This window comes from Macaca nemestrina, chromosome 14 (assembly GCF_043159975.1).
Source record: "Macaca nemestrina isolate mMacNem1 chromosome 14, mMacNem.hap1, whole genome shotgun sequence".
In the NCBI taxonomy this organism is placed as follows: Eukaryota; Metazoa; Chordata; class Mammalia; order Primates; family Cercopithecidae; genus Macaca; species Macaca nemestrina.
Genome location: NC_092138.1, coordinates 71,859,038 through 71,883,286, shown reverse-complemented (window position 1 = coordinate 71,883,286; position 24,249 = coordinate 71,859,038). Strand labels below are relative to the sequence as shown.

The following is a 24,249-nucleotide window of genomic DNA, read 5'->3' as shown; positions in this document are numbered from 1 at the left end:
CTTTTTAATTTTAATTTGAATTTTATTTAAAAGGAAAGAAAGTAGACTGAACATTTTCTGTGGCTTAAAAGATTCTTGCTCTTATAGGCAACAAGGCCCTTGGCATCTCTGTAGCTCAGCCAGGCTTTTGGAGTTCTCCTTAATTCATGACCAACTTCCCTGGAATTGTCCTAAATCTGGATGATGTGACCTTGAAATGGACAGTGCTGGTTCAAACTGACATTAGAGAGAAAATGGGGAAGGGAGAAAAAAACAGAAAAACCACTGAAAAATAGGAAAGTCATTCAATGTACAGGCTAAGATGATTGTAATAGTCATAAGCTGCTTTAATTATTTGGATAGAATGCTGTTTTAAAATCTTTAGTAATATTTAGTCTTAGCCATACATTTATTATGACTACATCTTGGCCAGATGTTTTTTAACTAAACAAAATGGTCCTTAGATTTTAGATCTGAAGATCTTACTTTACAGCTCTGTCACACTCTAAAAGTAACAAGACTTCCTTGGGGTTCAGTTCAGCATCAGCCTCAGCAGAAATAGGGCAGATGTGTGGAATTAACACATGGTACCATGGTGTTATTGGTTGAATCAGAGAAATCCACAAGGAAGGGCCAGTGAGGTACAAGGCAGAAGCAAGGCATATGTGGGTTGCAGGTGGGATAGTGGTTTGGCATTGGCACAGAGGGAGCCAAGCAAGTAAGAACTGGAGTGGAAAGTAGGCAGGAAAAATAGAATTCGGAGTCAAACAGGCAAACAATGACCCAGCATGGATCACCTTGGCAGGAGGTGCCTATGGTTGTGCAGAGTTAGAAATATTCTGTGCCTGATATCCCTTGGAATTAACAATGAATTGATGCTCTACTATATAAAAGTATTTGAATAGTTTCTGGAACTCAGCCCTCTCTCTGTTCGCATAAGACCTATCTCTGCCAAAATAAAGTGCCAAGGGGCTTTGTTTGTCCCTAATATATATGATGGCACTACACTACTGTTTTTCATCTCAGTGAACAGATGGGGATAAATTCACACATGATTGGGTAAATGAAGTAGTATTTCCTTGAGGGAACTTTCCCTGCTCTTGCAGACTAGATTAGGTATTTTAATTATACATGAATCTCTTACCTTGTGATTCTTGTTTCTAGCTCTTATCACAAATAATTACATAATATTGTTTTTCTTAGTTATGGGATGTCCTGCTTGTCTTATTCTTGGTTGCATCCTGAGCCCAGACCAGTGTAAAGTTACACAGTAGTTGGTCAGTGTTGAATGAAAATAAGCATATCAAGTTAAAGAAGGTCCTTGAGAATATAGGTTTAATGAAGCAGACTTAAAAGAAGAAAAAGTGATTTCTATTACTTTTCAGACCTAATGAAAATGTGACTACTTTAGTGGGGAAGACTTTGTCAGGCCCTGTAGGAAAATTAAGAGGCTGTCCTGTCACTGCCATAGTGCACTATACAGATCTCCAGCCCGACATCTACCCAATGAATGGGATTACTGTTTGTATGTCCCTCTCCATTTGTCTGTGATGTCTTCAGGGGCAGAACTTTTGTCCTTCCTTGTACAATGCCTAGAACAGAACCTGGTATACAGTAGGGGCAGTATTTGTTTTTGTTGTTTTCTACAGCCTAATCTTGGAAGTGAAATATTTGTTGGAATAAATATGACATTGAATCCTTAAAGGATTTACTTTTCGATAGAACACTCCAACTTTAATTGCCCTGAAGATGAACACTTGAGGAAAACTGCACTATGTGCCAGAAATCACAGAATTCTGGCTGTATTGCTTAAGAATAAATAACAATCAGAGAATAAACTGTCTCTTTTATACTAAATTTACTTATTTATTCATGTAGTGCTCAACAATTTGGGGGAGGGGAACACCCACTCTGTGCCTGGCATTGTACCAGCACTGGAGACACAGAAGTGGACACATACCTAGTAGGGAAATACAAACAAATCATAATGTGATATGACATAAGATGTGTATACATATAGGTTTCTGTCCCCAGTTCCTGAAACAGAGCTCCTAAGGCCTTTGTAATTCCCTATGTGATTGATTGGATCATCTTTTGTTCTAATGAGACAACTTGGTGAGCTCTGGGTAGCCTAAGGGTAGGGGTTGGTTGCCAGGGGAACCAACCATGTGCTTAGAGGGTTGGAACTTTCAGCCCCACTCTCAATTCTGGGGAGAAAAAAGGGGGCTGAAGGCTGAGTCAATAATCAGTAGCCAGTGATTTAATCAATTGTGTTTACAAAATGAAGTCTCCATTAAAACGCCAAATGGACTGGGTTCAGGGAAGTTCTGCATTGATGAACATAGGGAGGTACCCACAGGGTGGTGAGTCCTGAGAGAGCATGGATGCTTTGTGCCCCTTCTCACATACCTTGCTCTATCCATCTGGCTATTCATCTGTGTCCTTTGTAATATCCTTTATAATAAATGGGTAAAATATTAGCAAAGGGTTTCCCTGAGTTCTGTGAGTTGTTTTGCAAATTAATGGAACAAGTGGAGGGGGTTGTGGGAACCTCAGTTTATAGTTGGTCAGAAGTATAGGTGACAGATTATTACTTGCAAGTGGCGTTAGAAATAGAGGCAGTCTTGTAAGATCAAGCCCTCAATCTATAGCATCCAACACCAATCCCGGGTAGACAGTGTCAGAATAGAGTTGAATTAAAGGGCACCAGTTGGAGAATTGGTTTGCGTTTGAGAGAAATATATCCACATCTGAGTTAGAAGTGTTGTGTTGACTGTGTAAAAGAGTAGGAAAGACTTTTTTTCCCCCCCTTTGGAAATGTCATGAAATCACACATGATTACAAAATAAACCAAGGAGATGGGAGAGTGACAAACACATGAGATAATAATAAGAAAAAAAAAAGCATTGCTTGTCTTGGTGATTTCAGAAGCCCATTTCCTACTCTACAGAAAATACAAATTCTAGAAATTCTCCATTCAGTGAGGCTTTTCAATACTTACACAAGGGGATAAAAAAACAAGATAGTGACAAAATTTACACACAACCTATCTTCATTAAACCATACGAGTGTGTACACACACATATCTAAACAAAAGCACACCAAAGTATAACAGGCTAAAGAGAACTTATGCAAGAGAGCTGGGACTCAAATTCATAAATAAAATGTCCTAATACTCTCATGTCAAAAGTGATAAGTGGTATAAGGATTATTACTGTCAGCCAACAACAATCAAAGAGCAAATGAGATATGGAGCATAAAAGAAAAATCAGAGCAAAGGTATATACTAATCTGTCTAGTTATTGGCATAAGGCCTGGATTATATTAAGTGATAATGTTTGTATAAGAAATACAGGAAGGGAAGAAGTGGGTCATTTTATAATTAAAATGTAATGAGATATTCCTGGCTTTCAGTTAAAAGTGTGATGAACATAAAATATGCTTATGAAACAATCCAGCTCTCACATGCAAATGAGTAGGCTTCAGAGATGTTCATTTTCCCGTATTTTGCTGACACATAGGATGGTCCATTCACTAGGTCCCATAATCTCATATAGAGCCCAATTCTGCTTGAAGAGAGAGAAAGAAGCCAGGAAGGTAAGGGGTCTTTCTTCTTTATGCCAAGCCTTTAGCCCACATTGGATGTTGTTTTGCTCACTATGGTGGACTTGTGATTCTGGTTTTGGCAATGGCGGGGGTTCTCCATCTGTACCTTTGCCACCTCACTTTGCCTCAATCTATTACTCTGCTGAGAGAGCATCTGGGTCATGTGGGACTCTCCATATGTTCAGACTTGGTTGCCTTGCCTAATTTTGGTCTTTCTGATTGTTGGATAACAAACACCGTAACACCCATGGCAAATGAGGGTATTCTCCAGTGAGAAATGGTCAAGGCCAAACAAGATCTGGCAGTGAATGAACTGCAAATGGATACCATTGGTCCATTTCTCATCCCCCAACTTACGCCAGCTATAATCCCAACTGACACATGACCTTTAGATGATAGTGACTGTACTTTAAGTAATTAAGATAACTGTTCTATCTTGATAAGTTATCTTTTGAATATGAAAACCAAAATGTAAACCAAATAACTGTGAAACACAGTGCATCAGTTTGGCATGTTATCTTTTAGGCTGTGTTCCTTCATAAATTTTATTTTTTTAAACTCAACAGATAAAATTGTAGGTATTTATTGAGTACAACTTGATGCATTAAAGGGTATGTACACTGTGATATTAATAAATCCAGCTAACATATGCATGATCTTATATAGTTATTTTTGTGGTGCAAACACTTAATATTCACTCAGCATTTTTCAATAATATATTTTATTAATTATAGTTAGAGTATTGTGTAATAGATCTCTTGAACTTATTCCTCTCGTGAGATCAACTTTTGTAGATTCCACATATAAGTGAGATCATGCAGTATTTGTCTTTCTGTGCTTGGATTATTTCATTTAATGTCCTCCAGGTTTATCCATCTTGTCACAAATGACAGAATTTCCTTTTTAATGGCATATATATCACATCTTTTTAAATCCAGACACTGAGGCAGATTCCATATCTTGGCTATTGGGAATAATGCTGCAATAATATGGCAGTGCAGCTCTCTCTTTGATATACTTATTTCATTTCCTTTGTATATAAACCCAGTAGTGGTGTATAGACTGCTACTAGATCATATGGCAATTCTATTTTTAATTTTTTGAGGAACCTCCATATGGATTCCTATAATGGCTGTACTAATTTACATTTCCACCAGCAATATGCAAAGGTTACCTTTTCTCCATATTCTCACCAATACTTATCTTTCATCTTTTGATAATAGCCATTCTAACAGGTATAAGATTATATCTCAATGTGGTTTTAATTTGCATGTCCCTGATGATTAGGGATATTGAGCATTTTTTTCATATATTTGTTGGGCATTTGTCTTTTAATTTTTTTGTCTATTTAGGCCTTTTCTTCATTTTTAAATTGGGTTATTGTCCTGCTATTGAGTTGTTTGATTTCCTTATATTTTAGATATTAACCCTTATTAGACATACGGTTTACAAATACATTTTCCCATTCTGTAGGTTGTCTCTTCACTTTGTTGCTTGTTTTCTTCACTGTGCAGAAGCATTTTAGTTTGATGTAATCCCATTTGTCTATTTTTTGCTTTTGTTGCCTGTGCTTTTGGGTTCGTATCCAGAAAATCATTGCCCAGACATATGTCATGAAGCTTTTCTTCTATGTAAGACCTCATTGTTTTAGGTATTACAATTAAGTATTTAATCCATTTTGAGTTGATTTTTGTGTATGTTGTGAGATAAAGGTTTAATTTTACTCTTCTGCATAGGGATAGCCAGTTTTCCTAACACAATTTTTTAATGGACTGACCTTTTCCCATTGTGTGTGCTTGACACCTTTGTTGAAAATCAGTTGGCTATAAACGTGTGGATTTGTTTCTGGGTTATCTTCTATTCCATTGGTCTTTCTTTATATGCCAGTACCATGTTGTTTTGGTTACTAATAGCTTTGTAGTATATTCTGAAGTCAGATAGTGTGATGTCTCCAGATTTGTTCTTTCTGCTCAGGATTGCTTTAGCTATTCTAGGTCTTTTTTGATTGATGACTTTTAGGATTGTTTTTTTTATCCTATGAAAAATATCATGGATAGCTGGGTGTGGTGGCTCATGGCTGTGATCCTAGCACTGTGGGAAGCTGAGATGGGAGAATTGCTTGAGGCCAGGAGTTCAAGACTAGCCTGGTCAACATAGCGAGATCCCATCACTATAAAAAATATGTCATTGATATTTTGGTAGCAATTGAGTTGAATCTATAGATTGCTTCAGGTAGTATTAAACATTTTAACAGTGTTAATTCTTCTAATCCATGAACATGGAATATCTTTACATTCTTTTGCATCCTCTTCAATTTCTCTTATCAACATTTTATAGTTTTCATTGTAGATACTTTTCATCTCTTTGGTTAAGTTTATTCCTAACTATTTTTGTAGCTATTATAAATAGGATTATTATTTAATTTTTTTCAGATAGCTTGCAGTTAATATATAGAAATGCTACGGATTTTTGTATTTTGTTTTTCATCCTGCAAATTTACTGAACTAGTTTATTCTAACAGTTCTTCAGCAGAGTCTTCAGGGTTTTCTATATATAAGATGTCATATGCAAACAAGGACAATTTAATGTTTTTGCTTCCAATTTGAATGTCTTGTCTTTCTTTCTCTTGCCAAATTGCTGTGGCTAGGACTTTTAGTACTATGTCGAATAGAAGTGGTGAGAGTTACCCTTGTCTTACTCCTCATCTTACAGAAAAACCTTTCAACTTTTCTTCATTGAATATGAATTTAGCTGTGGGTTTACCACATATGGCCTTTATTGTATTGAGTTATATTTCTTTATACCTAATTTGTTGAGGGTTTTTTAAATCATAAAAGGATAGTGAATTTTGTAAAATCTTTTTTTGCATTTATTGAAATACTCATATAGGTTTTGTTCCTCATTCTTTTAAAGTGATGTACTACATTTATTGATTTGTGTATGTTGAACCATCCTTGCCCCCCTGGGATGAATCCCACATGATCATGGTAAATGGTCTTTTAAAATGTCTGTTAAGTTTGATTTGTTAGGTTTTTTGAGGATCTTTGTATCTATGTTCATCAGGAATGTTGACCAGTATTATTGTTGTTGTGTCTTCTCTGGCTTTGGTATTAGGGTAATGCTTACCTTGTAAAATGAATTTGGAAGTAGTCCCTCCCTTTCAATTTTTTTGGGAGAGAGCTGGAAAAGGTTTTATATTAGTTTTACTTTAAATGTTTTATAGAATTCAGCAGCAAAGCTGTTGGCTCCTGGGCTTTTCTTTGCTGGGAGACTGTATATTATTGATTCAATCTCCTAATTTGTTATTAGTTTGTTTGGAATTTCTATTTCTTCATGATTTAATCTTGGGGGTGTGTATGTATCCAGAAACTTTTCTGTTTCTTCTAGGTTATCCAATTTGTTGGTGTATCATTGTTCATAATAGTCTAATATTATCCTTTGTATTTCTGTAGTATCAGTTGTAATGTTTCCTTTCTCTGATTTTGAATCTTCTCTTTTTTCTTAGTCTAAAGTTTTGTAAATTTAGTCTATCTTTTCAAAAAAGCAACTCTTCATTTTGTTCTTCGCTATTTTTTTTCTAGTCTCTATTTCTTCTTCTTTTATTAATTTCTGGGTTCTCTATTCTGTTCCATTGGTTTATGTGTCTGTTTTCATGGCAGCACCATGCTGTGTTGGTTACTATAGCTCTGTAGTGTAATTTTAAGTCAGGTAATATGATTCCTCCAGTTTTGTTATTTTTGCTCAAGATAGCTTTGGCTATTCTGGGTCTTTTGTGATATCATATAAATGTCAGAATTATTTCTTTTCTATTTTTTTGAAGAACATCATTGGTATTTTTATAGGAATTGCACTGAATCTGTGGATCACTTTGGGTAGTGTGGGCATTTTAACAATATTCTTCTAATCCACAAATATGAAATATCTTTCCATTTTTTGTGTCCTCAATTTTTTGCATTAGTGTTTTAGAGTTTCACTGTAGAGCTCTTTCACTTATTTGATTAAGTTTATTCCTAGGTATTTTATTTTATTCGTAGCTATTGTAAATAGGATGATTTTCTCGATTTTTCAGATTGTTCATTGTTGGCATATAGAAATGCTACCATTTTTGGTCGGTTCATTTTGTATCTTGCAATTTTATTGAATTCATTTATCAGTTCTAATAGTTTTTTTTTTGGTGGAGTCTTTAGGTTTTTCCAAATATAAGATCATATAGTCTGCAAGGAAGGATAATTTGACTTCCTGTCCAATTTGGATGCTATTTCTTTCTTTTGTCTGATTGATCTAGCTAGCACTTCCAGTCCTATATTGAATAATAGTGGTGAAAGTGGGATTCCTTATCATGGTCCAGATCTTAGAGGAAAGGTTTTCAGTTTTTGCCCATTCAGTATGGTATTTAGCTGTGAGTCTGTTTCATATGGCTTTTGTTGTGTTGAGGTATGTTCCTTCTACAGTCAGTTTTATGAGGTTTTTATTATGAAAGGATGCTGAATTTTATCAAATACTTTTTTCGGCATTAATGGAAATGATCATTTTTTTCTTCATTCTGATGATATGATGTATCACATTGATTGATTTGAATATGTTGAACAATTCTTGCATCCTTGGGATAAATCCTACTTGGCCATGATAAATGATCTTTTTAATATGTTGTTGAATTCTGTTTGCTAGTATTCTGTTGAAGATTTTTACACTCTTGTTCATTAGGGATATTGGCCTGTACTTTTCCTTTTTTTGATGTGTCTTTGTCTGGTTTTGGTATAAGGGCAATAGTGGCCTCATAGAGTAAGTTTGGAAGTATTCTTTGCTCCTCTATTTTGCAGAACAGTTTGAGTAGAATTGTTATTAGTTCTTCTTTAAATGTTTGGTAAAATTCAATAGTGAAACCATCAGGTCTTGGGTTTTTCTTTGCTGAAAAACTTTTTATTATGACTTTGATCTTATTACTTGTTATTGATCTATTCAAGTTTTGGATTTCTTCATGGTTCAATCTTGGTAAGTTTTATATGTCTAGAGTTTATCCATTTTCTCTAGGTTTTGCAATTTATTGGCCTATAGCTGCTCATAGTAGTCTCTAAGCATCTTTCTAATTTCTGTGGTATCAGTTGCAATGTCTCCTTTTTCATCTCTGATTTTATTTGAGTCATTTGTTTTTGTCTGGTCTGGCTGAATGTTTGTCAATTATCTTTTGAAAAAAACCAACATTTCATTTCATTGATCTTTTGTATTATTTTATATATTTCATTTATTTCTGCTCCAATCTTTATTATTCTCATAATTTTGGGTTTGGTTTGCCCTTGTTTTTCTGGTTCTTTCAGATGTATCATTAGATTGTTTGTTTGATGTTTTTCTACCTTTTTGCTGTAGGGGTTTATTGCTATAAAATTCCCTCCTAACACTGCTTTTGCTCGATTCCATACATTGTGGTATGTTGTGTTTCTATTTTCATTTGATTCATGATATTTCTTAACTTCCTTCTTATTCATTGATCCACTCGTCATTCAGGAGCATATTGTTTAATTTCCATGTGTTTGTATAGTTTCCAACATTTCTCTTACTATTGATTTCTAGTTTTATTCCATTGTGTTCAGAGAATATACTTGATATGATTTCAATTTTTTTGAATTTAAGACTTTTTAATGTCCTAAGATATTACCTGTCCTTGAGAATAATCTATGTGCTAAGGAAGAGAATGTGTATTGTGTAGCCATTGGGTGAAATGTTTTGCAAATATCAAGTCCATTTGGTCTATAGTACATATTGAAATCAATGTTCCTTTATTGATTTTCTGTCTGGACTATCTGTCCAATGCTGAAAGTGGGGTGGTGAAATCTCCAGCTATTTTTGCATTGAGGTCTATCTCTCTGGCTCTAACAATTTTTTACTTTGCATATTTGCATGCCCCAGTGCTGGGTACATATGTATTTACAATTGTTATATTCTCTTACTGAATTAACCCCTTTATAATTATATAATGCTAAATATAATGTCCAATATAATGTTAAATTTCTCATTCTGTTCACTTATTGTTTTCCTCATTTACTTGCATTGTTCTTCTGTATTTTCTTGAAGTTCATTGAACTTCCTTAAAAAACAGTTATTCTGAATTCCTTGTCAGCGAGTTCAAACATCTCTATTTCTTTAGGGTCAGTTAGCAGTATTTTATTTTGTCCCTTTGGTGATGTCACGTTATACTGATTGTTCTTGGGGCTGTGTATTGATATATACACATTTGTAGAAGTAGGTACTTATTCCAGTCTTTGCAAATTGGCTTTGTCTGGAAAAGCTCTTCGACAGCCCATTCAGAGAGTTTGGGCAGGCCATTGAGTTTGGTTCTGAATCCCAGGGTCACTACAGGGGTGGGGTGTGCCCAAAACCTGGGGCTGCTTAGGCCTGTCCAGATCCTATAGACACTGAAGTAAAGCCAGTGGTAGTTCAATTCAGAGATCAAATCTGCCTCACAGGATTGAAGTCTGGGACTGCATGGTCCCACCCAGCACTGGGACTCAGTTTGTGGGTACTACTCTGGAGTCAGGGGCTGTGGGTGCCTGCTAGCCTGCCTGATGCTGGATTTTACTGTGGTGGGCCCAGGGTTGGGGTCCAAGGCAAAGTCCTGTTCTCACACTCCTCTCTTTACCCCACGTGGATGGTGTCTCTCTCAGTGTTGTGATGGTTGGGGGAGGGGTGGTGCAGGTAATATAAAACTCTCCTTTCTACCATTTTCAATGCAACTTTTATTATTGTTGTGCTTCAACCAGTTACTCTGATCTCTCACCTGGTTTCCTTAGCTCTTGTGAAGGCATTAATGTTTTAGTGCATGGATAGTTGTTCAAGTTGATATTTCAGTTGCAGGGGGTATGATTACTGGATAGTACTATTCCACCATCTTGCTCCATCCCTCTTCTTCACAAATATTTTTAAAAACATGTGGTGTGCAATAAATAACTGATATAAATAAAAAAGTTTAGAGGAAGTTTTTAGATTTCAGAATATAAGCAGTCTGTGGGAAAAAACTAGTCATTGAAAGATACATTATAATTTTATATTGTAAGGAAATTTCACTGCATGTTATATGTGGTTGCAATTTAAAAGGGCATTTAGAATTCCCGGAATACATATTTTAAGGTCATACATATGCTAGTTGTAGCTCTAGTACTGGGCAATATTGACAAAAATCTCAAAACAGTTTTTGCTGTTTCCTGAATGCAGACTTTGGAGTTGAAATCTCAGCTCTTTCATTTATTGATGTGTGACTTTGGGTAAGTAATGGAAACTTTTTGAGGTTCAGTTTTTGTTTTTCTAATGATTTGAATATGAACATAGTGACTATATTACATAGTTGTTGAGAGAATTAAAAAGTGAATGTAAAAGCAATAGATACCTATCCTGTTTTCTGTTTGTACTTGCTTGTCTACCCAGGCAAGAATGTGTGTTGAAACAAGAGAAAGAAATCATTGTGCCTAGTCCTGGAGTAAGGAAATATCGTGTAATTCTAGCTCAGCTCTGCCCTAACCAGGAGTTTAATTTTGGACTAGTTGCTTGACCTGTTTGGGTGTCAGTTTCTCATCTGTAAAATGAAGAAGTTTTAACTACAGGATCCCTAAGGCGCTTTTTTTTACTTCCAACATCTTTGCCATTATGATAGGAGCTAAAAAGAGAGGGCTTGTTTTGTTAAGGGAAACTGAATTCACATAACTGGGCTTCAATCTCAGTTCAGTCAGTTAAGCTCTCCAAGGCAAGCATGATTTCTTGAATTGCTTCTTCCTTCAGCCATAATTTCCTTCTACAATCCCATGGGCCTTTACCCTCACACCAGGTAACCTTCCCTGAAAGCAAAGTAGACACAGCCCACCCCAGAGTCATCACATTTCCTGATATCTCTGTCACTTTGGGTTCTTAAATGACAGCAGAGGCTGGTGATCAAATTTTGCCCACACCCTGGATATTCTAACACTCTGAGGAAGAGGAGAGAGTTCTTTATATACTCCCCAATATTAGTCTCTAAGTAGTTTCAGGGCTCTCAGTCTTACGGATTTTTAGAGACTTCTAATATTCTCCCTGAGAGGCTTCAATAGTAATAAGCATCTCCAAGAAGGCAGAAATTGTTTTTGTTTTAAATTTTGTTTAAAAGTCACCCAGGAGATTTTCAACCTACAGACCCTGCTGCTAGTCCTAACTGCCAATGTCTCCATGCTCTGCTTTAATCTTTCCTGATGAGTGCTGTCACATTGATAACCCCAGATCTGCAGAGAGCTTCCTGTCCCCTTACTTGCTGAGCTTTGGCTAGTTCAAGAGCTCTTGACTTCTGCTTTATTACACATTGATGCAATTCAGCTCTAGACACTTCCTATGCGTTTCAAAGCTCAAGGCTTAAATGGAACTGAGGCTGTTTGGATGATTCTGAAAATAGTTCAGTAAATGGGATAATAAATGTTCTTGTAAACTGAAGCCTCTCTACTGGTCTTACTCCAGAGGCCACATCCACCCATTCAGAAGGTGTCTTTAGTTGACACTTGATATAAAATACAGCACCAAGGCGGTATCATATATTTCCGAAGCACAGTGTTCTCTTATATCTTTTTTTTTCTGAACAGTGAATACAAGGGAAATGGGAATTTAAAATGAGTTAGCTAAAATACTGCTTTCAGTAAAAAGTAAAATGCACTGAAAATCACATATTTTTAGGCAAACAATATTCTTTCCAAGAAACAAATTGTCAAGTTGCTTAACATAATCATCTAGTCGTCAATTATTAGGAGGCGTATATTGAAGATGGAAAGCATATCTCTTGGTGGAATGATGTCAGGGGAAAAACAATCTCTAAAGGAGATTTGGAGCAGTCATCTGCATATGGAGAGAAAATGGATTTAAGTTTTTAAAAAAAATCCACAATAATTAATGGGCATATCTAGAAATCTTTTCTAGAAAAATGTAAATTATAAACACTGAATATATTAGCAACAAAGAAAATGTAGTCATGGTGACTTTTTTTTTTTTTCCAAAAAAGGAAGTCATGTGATAATGTACAAAAGGGAAAAAGATGTGAATTATAAAATGTTATAAAGAGTTTCAACAGATGAGGTTGTTCAGAGCCTGGAAAAGGCAGATTATGAGGAAGTACAAGACCCTACAATGTCTCCTTTGCTTCGGCAGCTGCACCCCTCGTCAGCCAGCCAACAGGCTTGCATTATTGAGAGCCCACTTTGTGATCTGCACTGTGCTCTGGGTTTTTACATTTGCTGGAAGAGCTTAAAGCCCAGAAACCCCCAAATGAAGATTCACAATTTCCTCCAAATTGTGCCTTTCTATCAAGTTGTGTTTGTCTCTTCCTTTCCTAGGAAATTCTAGATGAGTCTTGTAATGCATGCGTGCACACTTGCATACAAAATGTGAGCTATTTCAATCCTCGGGCTGGAAGTCAAATGTTCTGCTGCTTCAATACTAAATACTCCCCTGTCACTTCGTTGTGAGGCCAAGAAAAAAGGTTTAATAGCCATTTTTTTCATGCCTTGTGCTGCTGGGGCTGAGATAAAATGAGGGTAAATCAGATTCTCTGCTGAGTAAATCCTCTTATCCAAACAGGCTCTCTTCCTTTGACTCTGAGTGTATGAGTTTATTCAGAAGGCCCAAGGCAGTAGTTAGCTAGGGTTTCCAGGTGGTCAGAACATACCCTGCAGATTTCTTTCAAGCATAGGTTGTCACTTTGGGGGACACAGTAAATCCCCAATGCTCTAACCTTTCCTGAAGATCTGGGACAGCAGTGGCCTTGGCCTTTTGCAGTTAATCCCATGTGGCCGTGTCTCAATATGATGCTGATCTTTTCTGACAGCAAAGCACAAAAGGAGAAATAGGAAATGACAGGTTGAAAATACAGCAGAGTCTTTCCCCTCAAGCATTTCTTGTGCACCCCTGCAGTGGTGAATGGGGGTCATTAATGCCCATCTGCAGACACGCAGCACTGTAGGGTGCTAGGTTCTTCCATGGTTAATGTACTTGAGGGTGCACAGAAAACCAAGGACAGACAAGTCCACATTGAGCTACACTTTTGAGATTTGATATTAGTGTCTCACAGATCATCCGAGAGGAGTTACAACTTCATTATACTCCATAGAGAACAGGAAATGGTTTTAAGAAGGAATAAACAACTGTGCAGTTCTGTGAAACACTTAATCCAGCACAGAGGTGCAAAATAAAACTCCAGAAAGTCGTGACTCGGGAGTTTGGAAGGCTCCAAATGTTAGCTTCCGATCAGAATGTTCCTTTTTCAGTTTTCATGGAATCCGGGAACTGGTAGGTTCTTAGAGATCATTTAGCCTAACCCTTTCTTTTAGGTACAGATGAGGAAACTGAACCCACAGAGGGAACATGACTTATCAGAGGTCACACAGTTACTGGGGGCAGAACTGTGAAATGAGACCTGCCTCTCTAGTCTTATCAAACCTGGGAAAAGATGACTACATTGTGAGGAGAGTGGAGGATGCATACTCAGAAGCAGGGGTGTGTGCTGAGGTGGGCACTTGGGAGCTGCAAGAGGTCTTACCTCACCAAGATGGGACAGGAGAAGTGAATGCAGCTCCTTGTTCCCAGGAAACTGTTCCCATGAAACTTCCCTGAGTATTATCAGAAAAGTTCTTCTGTTTTCTATCTTGCTGATGTTCATGTATTTTTAGGTCTTGAGGGAAAATCAAGCACCATTAGCAGGGTAGGAAGGCCATGCTGTTCTTTGCCATTGACCTGTCAGCTGCAATCAGCCCTGGTTCCTAGCAATGCCACTCATTTGTGAGGAAAGTAAGTGGAACCAAATGAGTGGCTGTCTAATCATGTACAGAACTAGGTGGAACCTTCAGCAAATCATCTAACCAACTTGAGTCTCAACAGTCTCAACTCAAAATGAAAGAAATTGGACCACACACTTTCTCTATGTTCTTTGGCAGTTCTGAGGATAAATTAGGTCATCCTCGCACAATATAAGTATATTAAAAGATGTTATTCTTGTGAACATCACTGATGGAATATATTTGGGGGTTTGTCAGTATTATCAGTCATATTTGTTACCCAGAGAAGCAAAGGAATGAAAAACCAAATCAGGGTTTCCTAATTGAGAACTAGAGTAGAAGTGTAGGTGCTTTGTGCTGTGTCCACAGACCATATCACCTTGACTTCCATGGGAGCAGTTGTTCTACATTTCAATTAGTGTCATTTGGGGAAAATGAATTAATGAAAGAGATAAGATCAAAAGCTGTAGCCTGGAGAAGAGCTTCTGCTGAAAATCTTAACATGAAAGAAGACCTATCACTTGATAGGTGACGAGAAAATCCTTTGTAAAGTTTTGGTGATGTGTGTTTTTATTAGAATTGCCATTTTCAAGGCTTATTAAAGTTTTGTCATTTTGTAATTATTGCCAAAATAAATGGACTATAAAATTTGTTTTAGAGGTATGTCTTTGGTTTAAAAATAATATGCATTCATGTAGAATTTGGAAAGAAATATATAAAAGTATAAATGAAGAAAAACTAACATTACCATTCAGAAATAATAGCTGAAAATGTTTAGTTTCTTTCTATTCCTTTTATAATTATAAATTTGGGATTATACTTGCATTATCTACAATGTATCTTTTTAGGATCTATTAAATATTCAGACCCACAGACTACATTTGGTGCTGGTCCACTTGGAAGAAACCACAACTTGCCGGCAGGGTAGTATTACCTATTTATCTTTAGCACATGTCCTTGCAGTGGTCCAGCAGAGCAATACAGCTCAGGTGCATGGAGGCTACATACATTTCAGAGGATGCAGGAGTTACCCTGGCTGAAAAGCCACATGCCCTATAGGAGTCAATATATGATGTAACAGCTCCATAGGCATAGTTTCCAGGGTCCCACAATAGATACACCAAGTTACCAGAGTCACTGTTATTGGAAGTCATAGCAGAAGCACTCTCTCAGGTTATAACAATTATCTGAGAATAGATGCAATTCACCAATAAGGGCTCGATTTTACCTAGTGATATAATTGATACATATTATCTTTTTCTAGGGAAACAGAGGTAGAAAATTATGAGGTCAGATTATCTTATGGAAGAGAAAAAGATCTCACCCACAATACTGTATACAATTTTTTGGCCTTAAAAATCCTAATACTAAATTACAAACATGTTCCATCACTACTTAAGGTGTTTCAAAAACATGGCTGGCACATAATATATTAAACTAATCTTCTGGTATTGCATATTTAGCTAGTTCCAAGTTTCTCATTATTAAAACTATTACTGACATGAACATCCCTATATACAAATCGTTGTATTTTTATAAATCTAGAAAATGTAATTAATGACTGGGTCTGAAGTTTATTATGCTCTTAATACATCTTTAACAAACTACTCTTCAGAAAGAAAATATTAGTTTATGCTTTGACTAGTATTACAGGAAAGGCTCTACATTCATCAACATAAACTAAGTTCCTGGAAAACATTTGCCAATTTTATATGAGAAAAATGCTGTATCCTTTAAAAAATGATTCTACTGATGAGTTTGGAAATATTTATCTGCACATAGTCTATTGATTGCTGGTTGTTAGTTGTCTATTCTTGTCCTCTCTCATTTTGATTTTGGGAAGCTCATCCTTTTTAGTATTAAGGGTATTTACATTTGAGTCTCCTATGTGGCAAACTTTTTTGCAGTCTTTACTTCTGATAGAAATTTTTATTCTTATGTAGGCAAATCTACCAGTTTGTTTCTATATGCTTGCATCAACACTGCTAAGTGAGATTATTGTTACTATTTGGGGTGCTTTTGTGGGTATTTATGTGGACTCACTTTCCAAGTTCTTGACATCCATATTTTTCTTGTTTGTAATATGCATGGAAAAGTTTTTCATTTATGAAGAGGCCTTGAAACATTTTATATAGTTTGAGATTTTTTTATTCCTCAAATGTTTGAGGAAAACTATTCCACAACTCTGTGTCCTGAGTACTATTTTTTGAGATAAATTTTGGCATGTTTAAAATTTTATTCTGTTGGCATTCATATATTCAGCTTTGCTACATGTTTTTTAAAAAATTTTGATATAAGGCATCACTGTTATTGAGATATAAGCATTTATTGGCACACAATTGTACATACAACTTAAACAAGTCTTAAGTTTATATTTTTATTTATTTTTGCTTTTGAGTATATGTTTTCTTAACTGTATTTGTATGTCTGCCTTTCTATGAATAGACTAGCCAGGCAGATTTACATTTAATTTATTAATTCTATTTTCTGATTCTAACTTGCTGCTCACAATTTTTATTAATCCATTTAGTTTTTCCTATATTTTTAAAATGTAAAACAATCTCTATAATTATAAAAAGTAAAGGAGAACCTAGGCAATGATAAATGAAATTTCCTGGGACTGGGAAGAAGAGAGGAAATATGCTAGTAAGTCAATGGATCACTCAAGGCTGCCTGTCTGAATACACAGGAAAATGATATGCTTATGAGACCGGAAGAAACCAGGACCCAATTCTAGACTTGATTCCGCGGCCTCCAGGTAGAGCCACCATGAAACCATACTGGACAGAACCCAGTCTGGCCTCCCAGTTTTACATGGGGTGTGGAGTGTGTCACATTGTGAGGTACATGGAAAAGTGTCTTCTGTGCTTTCTCTTATTCTGTAGGCTGGTAAGAGGCGTACCGACATCAGCCTTCCTCTGGGGAATGGGCATATCTCCCTTCACTGTAGAACTGGAGAGAAGAGGTCTTAATGAGGGTTCTCAGTGAAATTTCATTCCTTTCAGAAGTAGGAAGTTGGTTTGTGATTCCAAAGAGGGCAAAGAGCAGTTCCAGCCAGGATTTTGGTTTCCCAATTCCTGACCACTTCATAAATGCCAGGCACTGTGCTAAGTCATTTCTAAGCCCTACAACAATGCATGAGGTAAGCATTCATTTGTCCTTATTTTATATGAGAGAGAACAGTGAGGTGACTTGCCCCAAAGCCAGGATGTGAATCCAGGTATGCTGGGCAGCAACGCTTGTGTTTCTTAGCCCCTCTGATACATCATGTTGTGGCTCATCAATGCTGATCTTAGTCCTTACAGCAGTCTTATCATTTAAGGGAGAGCTTTGTAGAGCCTGGGATCAATGAGCCAAATGAATTTACTATGCCTGTATTATTTATCTTCAAAATTCTATTCCATTTCTCATCCGAAAGGAAGCAAAACATTGGCACAGAAAAACAATATTTGAACTGAGTATCTGAGCAATTGCTGTATTCCTCGGCATGCCAGTCAGTATTTTTATTACTGCTGAGTAGAGGGCAGGTAGGGGAGGAGGGAGAGTTGGGGGAGTCAGCTGTCAGAAGAGAAGGAGGGGAATGGAAACTAAGATCACATCCTGACTAACCTGACCTTATGGCATATTTAGGCAGCAACACTTAAATTAAAACTCCCCCAAATATCATTTTTAAAATAAAAATTAAATTGTCTAAGTGTTAAATCACTTGACCAGGTAACACAGATCTGCAAACTTTATGCTGTTAAGCAATCTCTCTAGAGGACTGTGTGGCCAACGTTTTGCTTCATGGAAGAGAAAATGAAATAAATGAAGGTAAAGTTGCAACTTAATTTAATGTGATATAATGTGAACAGAGCCAGAGTCATCAAGGATGAATCATAGCAAACTTCAGGTTAAGCAATTTATCTCATCTCTGGCCTCTCTGGAAGTTCAATGAGAACAGCAGGAGATACCCGCCTGAGGGATTCTATTCTACTCTAATCTTAGTCGTTATATCACTGCCAGCACTTACATTCAGAATCTCTTTTGAATACATGCAACTCATAGCATATTTTTTCAAGAGGACAATAGCCGTTCTTAACACATTAGCCAGTCATACCTGTTGATTTATAACATTCTCACATGCTTTTAAAAACAACCGTCTTTTTAAAATTCAGATACCGAAAAACCAAAGCCACCTGTATAAGACAAGACCCATTTTAATGAGTTTTTCTGCAGAGCTCCATTCACTCTGTTTTGGCTGAAATAGGATGCCACTGATAAAGCTGCTGGTGAATGCTGAGGAAGAGAAGAAAGAGGAGAAAAAGCAGACAGGAAACATTCTTGGGTATCTGACAATAAAGAGGAAAGTCTATTTCTGTACTTACAATAGCAGTTGGGGTGGCAGCCAGCACACAATAGAGCACCAGAGGGGTAATGAAGCTTTCTTCTTCTGTCCCTGGGTAAGGCTTCATTAAGTCTCCGTCCTGACAGAAGAATCCTTGGATATGCACCTGAAAAGTGTCAGTGCATTCGAAGTAGTAGGCAAGCAGCACTGTCCCAGCCATGATGACAAGCTGAAAATACAGCATGGCCACACAGAGACATTAGCAGGGCTTCGGAGCAGCCCTTGCCCCTCAGAGCACACTCCCTCCATCACCCCAGCAGCGGCTCTCCTGATATTGGTATTGGCGAGTGTGTGCGTGCCTGGCGCGGCGTGCTCTGGGAGTGTGTGCTTGCTTGTCTGCCTTGTAACATCTGTTCTATAAACCTTGCAGCAAATAATGAGCAGCTCCCATCTGAAAGGCAGATCCCAGCCAGGCTTGTAGAGAGCTTCAGCCTCTGCTGCCACCCTCTCAGAGTCTCAGAGTATGCATGGGAACCAAGGCACTATAGCCATTTAGGACAGAGGTGGAAAGTCAAAAGGCAGTGGCAAGAGAGTTGTCAAGACATAGATGTGAGAACTGTTCATGAGAAATTTCATGCAATATTACAGGTAGACTCACCTTATGAAATATGAAAGGTAGGTAAATCATGAGTAAATGAAGGAATGGACAAATGAAGAAATTAGCAGGAAAGCTAAATCCTAGATGGGTCAAGGGAAATTTCGATACCCTAAATTATTGGCAGGTATCCTACATCAGTCATAACTTTTATGTTTTTCCAAAATGGTTTCTGCCAGTAAGTCAAGGACTTTGCTGATGATCGTATCTTATTATAGAAATATGCCCTTCGTAAGATTTAGACATTAAAAAAAAAAGACACAGTTATCCTTTTGTTTTGACTCAGATGTCCTAGATACTCACCAAAGTTTATAGTTTTTAGCAGGTATGTGGAATTGAGGGGATGTGGAAAGGTAACATTTTTTTCCATTCATATTTGGAAATCACCAATGCCAAGATGGTGATAAAGTCAGATAGAAAATACATCTGAGGTCATGAAATTACAGAAATTTAAGCTGGGAGAGATCTTGGAGTTCTTCCTGTCTGACACCTTTATTTCATAGATGAGGAAAGTGGAACTGACCACTGCCTGATTATCCAAAAATTAAACTAAACATGTGCTTAGATTGAGCATTAACAAAACGGAAACTAAAATGAAGAAAATATCTTTTTAAATGTTGATTTGTTTAAAGGAATCAAAGTTATGCAAAAAACATTAGAACTTGGTAGGACATCTTTAGATACCTATGGCTTAAAGTTGTGTGTATTCTGAAGTACATATAAGGCAGTGAAGGGAAATCATAATCTTTTCAGGGTTTAAGAAGCCTGAAGTTCTTATTTCAGCCCTGGAATGACTAATCCAAGGCCACACAGCTGGTTAGTGTTAAAGCCAGGACTAGAAACTCACATTTCCTGATCTGTAGGAAAAAAGCAAAAGCTGAGTTGTAACAGGATCTAAAACTGCATCTTATACGAAAAGGTGGAGAGTGATGGGGGAGGCAAAGTAGCTAAACGCCAGCACAGAGAGGCAATTTTTGGCATTCTCATCCATTTTCCTATCCATTGCTTTAGCCACAACATTGAAGCACAGCCTTTACCCTCTGCCCCACTGTAAACCATTCTCTGGAACCAGCACAGCCTCTACTTCTGGGATAATAATTCTGCAACTCTTCCCTACAGTAGCAGATAGCATCATTTATCTTTAAGGGTCATCTGATGCCTTTCCTCTTTGGTATCTGTTATAATGTGTCTCAAGTACAAACTTCTGTTTGGTTTGGTTTGGTTTTTGAGACAGAGTCTCGCTCTGTTGCACAGGCTGAAGTACAGTGGCAAGATCTCGGCTCACTGCAACCTCCGCCTCCTGGGTTCAAGTGATTCTCCTGCCTTGGCCTCCTGAGTAGCCGGGATTACAGGTGTACACCACCACACCTGGCTAATTTTTGTATTTTTAGTAGAGATGGGGTTTCAACATGTTGTTCAGGCTGGTTTCGAACTCCTGACCTCAGGTGATCCACCCACCTTGGCCTTCCAAAGTGCTGGAATTATACAGGCATGAGCCACTGTGCCCAGCTTCAAGTACAAATTTCTAACCATCTGATCTAAAGGTGTTTACCTTTTGACTACATCCATTGCCACCTTTCCTTTTATTCCAATTAGGTCACAAACCATCTCTTCATTCACTAGCCCTTATACATGACCTGTTTCTGGCTGTTTATGGATTACATTCTTCTAGTATCTAGCATTTTCTGTTCCCAGAGATGTGAATCTCCAATCATAACTTTGGACTGTCCAGTAATCTCTGGACACTTCCATGTGTTTTCCCATGCTGGAGTTGTTTATTGGGGCCACATGTAAATCACCAACCTTTATGTCAGCCTTCTCTGCTGTTTGAAGTAATTGGTTTATTTTCCTTATAGCAACAGAGAAGATTTCCTGTAAGATTGAGAAAGATACTCCAAAGCTACCCCTGCTAATAGGTGCTCTTGATTGCAGCTAGTTTATAAAATCAAAGCTATAAAGTTTGTTCCTTTTATGCTTGACTGGTTAAGTGAGTTGACCTGATGGAAAGGAACCTAGCCAGTTGACTTGATGTTTTGAAGATGAAATAACACCAGGCTTCTAACAGTTTTAAGGCTCTGCCTCTGGAGTTCTGTCTGTGCCCCTGTACAGGGCTGATCTGGGATTTTTGTGTGTCTCATCCACGTGGCTGGAAACAGCTTTCTCTCTCTCGGCTTCATCAGCTCTTGGGAGATATCTGCTTGGGAATAGGGAAGATCTATGGGGGTTTCTGGACAAAAAAATAAAAACCAAAATGACATCTACCTTCCTCTTTTGTGGGAAGAGGATTGTATTTTATGGGTAGTTTTGTGCTACCACTTCCTTTTTCTAAAATGGTGAAAATGATGTAAAGGAAAGCAAAAACTTATTATCTAGGAAAAGAACTCAAGACAAACACAAGGAATGGAAACTCTGAAAATGAAACTATCTTAACACCAGATACACTGAAATCAATGAAGATCTAACAACAAAGAAAACATTACATGCCTAAATTTGAGATCTATAGAATAAATCTTGACTAGTTGCCTAGTTGATTTAATCCTGGAAGCAGCATTCAGAACTGAATAAATTAAAAGTTGATAAAAATTTGCAGGACATAAAGAACCTTGGAGACCCAAAGGGTAGTAGTGGTAGGTGGGAGCTTCAGCAGCTTATGTGACAGAACTGACCCCCCAGCATGACTTGGCTTGCCTTGGCTCTTCCCTCGAGCAGCCAGAAACTCTTCCCTGTCATTTTTCTTTTTCTTTTTGAGACAGGGTCTCATTCTGTCTTCCACTGCTGGAGTGCAGTGACAGGATCTCAGCTCACTGCCACCTCCGCCTCCCCAGTAGCTGGGATTACAGGTGCATGCCATCATGCCCAGCTAATTTTTTGTATTTTTAGTAGAGACAAGGGTTCATCATGTTGACCAGGCTGGTCTCAAACTCTTGACCTCAAGTGATGCACCCATCTCAGCCTCCCAAAGTGCTGGGATTACAGGCGTGAGCCATCGGTGCCTGGCCTTTCCTGTCATTTTCAAGCAATCCTCAAACTCCCTGGAAAGTCCCCCAATAATGCTATTTAGAGATGCACAGATGCAAAAATAGAACAACTCAGATTTTGATTTCTAGTTGATTTTCTGTTGAACATTCTGCTGAGACCATATTTTTAAAGGAAACTGATGCACATACTGCTGGAACAGAAACAACATGCATTGATTCTGTCTCCGTGAGCAGAGAGATCCATCTCACTGCACTGATGGTGACACAAAATTAGCCACCCACATACTCCCTTCTTCCTGCCTGTCCTGAGACATGATTTATCACTGTCTATGTTTGTGTCACTGGTGCCAGCTGGCACACTTGCCATCTCTGTTGCCCTCCTCAGCTCCATTTAGGAATGCATGGAGGGAGGCCATAATGTTAGTGTCACATGAGCAGATGGTGAGGCCATGCTGGGTGCAAGTACTGGTGGAAGGGTTGAAGATGTCAGTGTGAAAGAAGCAATTATGACTGTGGGAGTATAACAAGGTGTAAGGAGCTCATGTACCAGGGACTTTCCTCAGCTGTTGCTTTCCACGAATGACAATCCAATACAGTAGCCAAAAATGCATTAAGTGCTGATCATTCCACGAGGCTTCAGAAGGCAGAAGTCAGCAATATCTGAAATTCAGCTTCCTGTGGTTGAAAGCACGTGTTTCTACCAAGGCCCTTTGCTGGTTGAAGAAAAGTAAAAATGTCGAGAAGAGCAATAATTGTGAAGGTCACAAAACTGAGAGAAGAGGATGAGAACTTTTTCCAACAGGCTGTTAAGTCTGGAGGAACTGTGGACCAATAATTTATATGTCCTGATACAACCTGGGGAAACAGGGAATCAGATAATGATGGTGTGACTCATGTGAGCCTGTGTGTCCAAGGCAGTAGGACAGAGGCAAGAGTTTGGAACAAGAGTATTCATGAAGCATCTTGTCTCAAGTGTAAAGGGCATATTTCAAACTGGGGAATCCTAGTGGTAGGTGACCAACCATCCAGTTTGTTGAGGGCTGAGGGGCTTCCTGGGGCACAGGACGTTCAGGGCTAAAACTAGAATGGCCCTGAGCAATCTGGGGTGACTAAACACAAACAATGAACCAGGCACAGACAAACCAGAGACAATGAATATTTTCCTCCCCAAAGAAGTTTCTCATTCTGGTTCGGCCATGAGCTATCGAAGCTAGTCAATCAGCAACTACTCTTGTGAGCTGCCTCCGAACTCAGTCTCACCCTAAGTGCTATGAAGGTGAGGAATTCTCAGACATGTTCTCCAACCCCAAGTAATTTGTAATCTACCTGGGGCGTGCCAACCAACACAGGGAGCAACAAGTCTTCTGTAGGAGGTTGTCTGCTGATCCCAAGTGGGAGTCATGCATGGCTGCAGGTGCCTGGTGAACTGGTTGTGAGAGGAGTTGATGGAAGGAGAACAATGGAAGGGGGGATATTGCATGAGGGAGAAGAGAATGCATGTGGAGGGAGAGGGATGTGTGGTGTCTGCTTAGGGTACTGGTTTTGGTCCAGCCCCGTCAATATAGATGTTCAATTTCATAGAGTGACGGGATAAAGGAAACATTGGGCAGAGGGAGTATGACATCAGAGCTTAGGTGGTAAGAACTGACATGGTTGTGACATGAAAGCAATGTCTTAGCCATGACACCAGGGAATAGCACACTTTAAGGATTTGGATGTTTTTTGGTATTGGAAAAAAGCATCCCAGTCACAAATGTCAATGGTTGCACACAAGGCTGGGATGGGAAACCCTCAAGTAGCATTGACGGAACTGGAAACCAATGTAGTAGGCTAGAGGGGAAGCACATAAATTGATAGTGAGCCCCCGTGAGACCTCACTGGGGAGCCTTAGAAATAAGTATGACCCCCTGAGAGGGGCTGGAGGTCCTCCAT

At 38.1% G+C, this 24,249-nt stretch overlaps 1 protein-coding gene across 4 annotated transcripts in view; it reads right to left on the bottom strand.

Moving 5' to 3' along the window:
- Positions 1 to 24,249, bottom strand: part of LOC105480979 (phospholipid phosphatase related 1) — a 292,606-nt gene that overhangs the window by 34,721 nt on the left and 233,636 nt on the right. For all 4 annotated transcript variants that reach the window (XM_011740206.2, XM_011740207.3, XM_011740208.3 and 1 more), the window contains one exon: positions 18,725 to 18,913. In XM_011740206.2, coding sequence (XP_011738508.1) covers positions 18,725 to 18,913 — 189 coding nt within the window. The remainder of the gene's footprint in view (positions 1 to 18,724; positions 18,914 to 24,249) is intronic.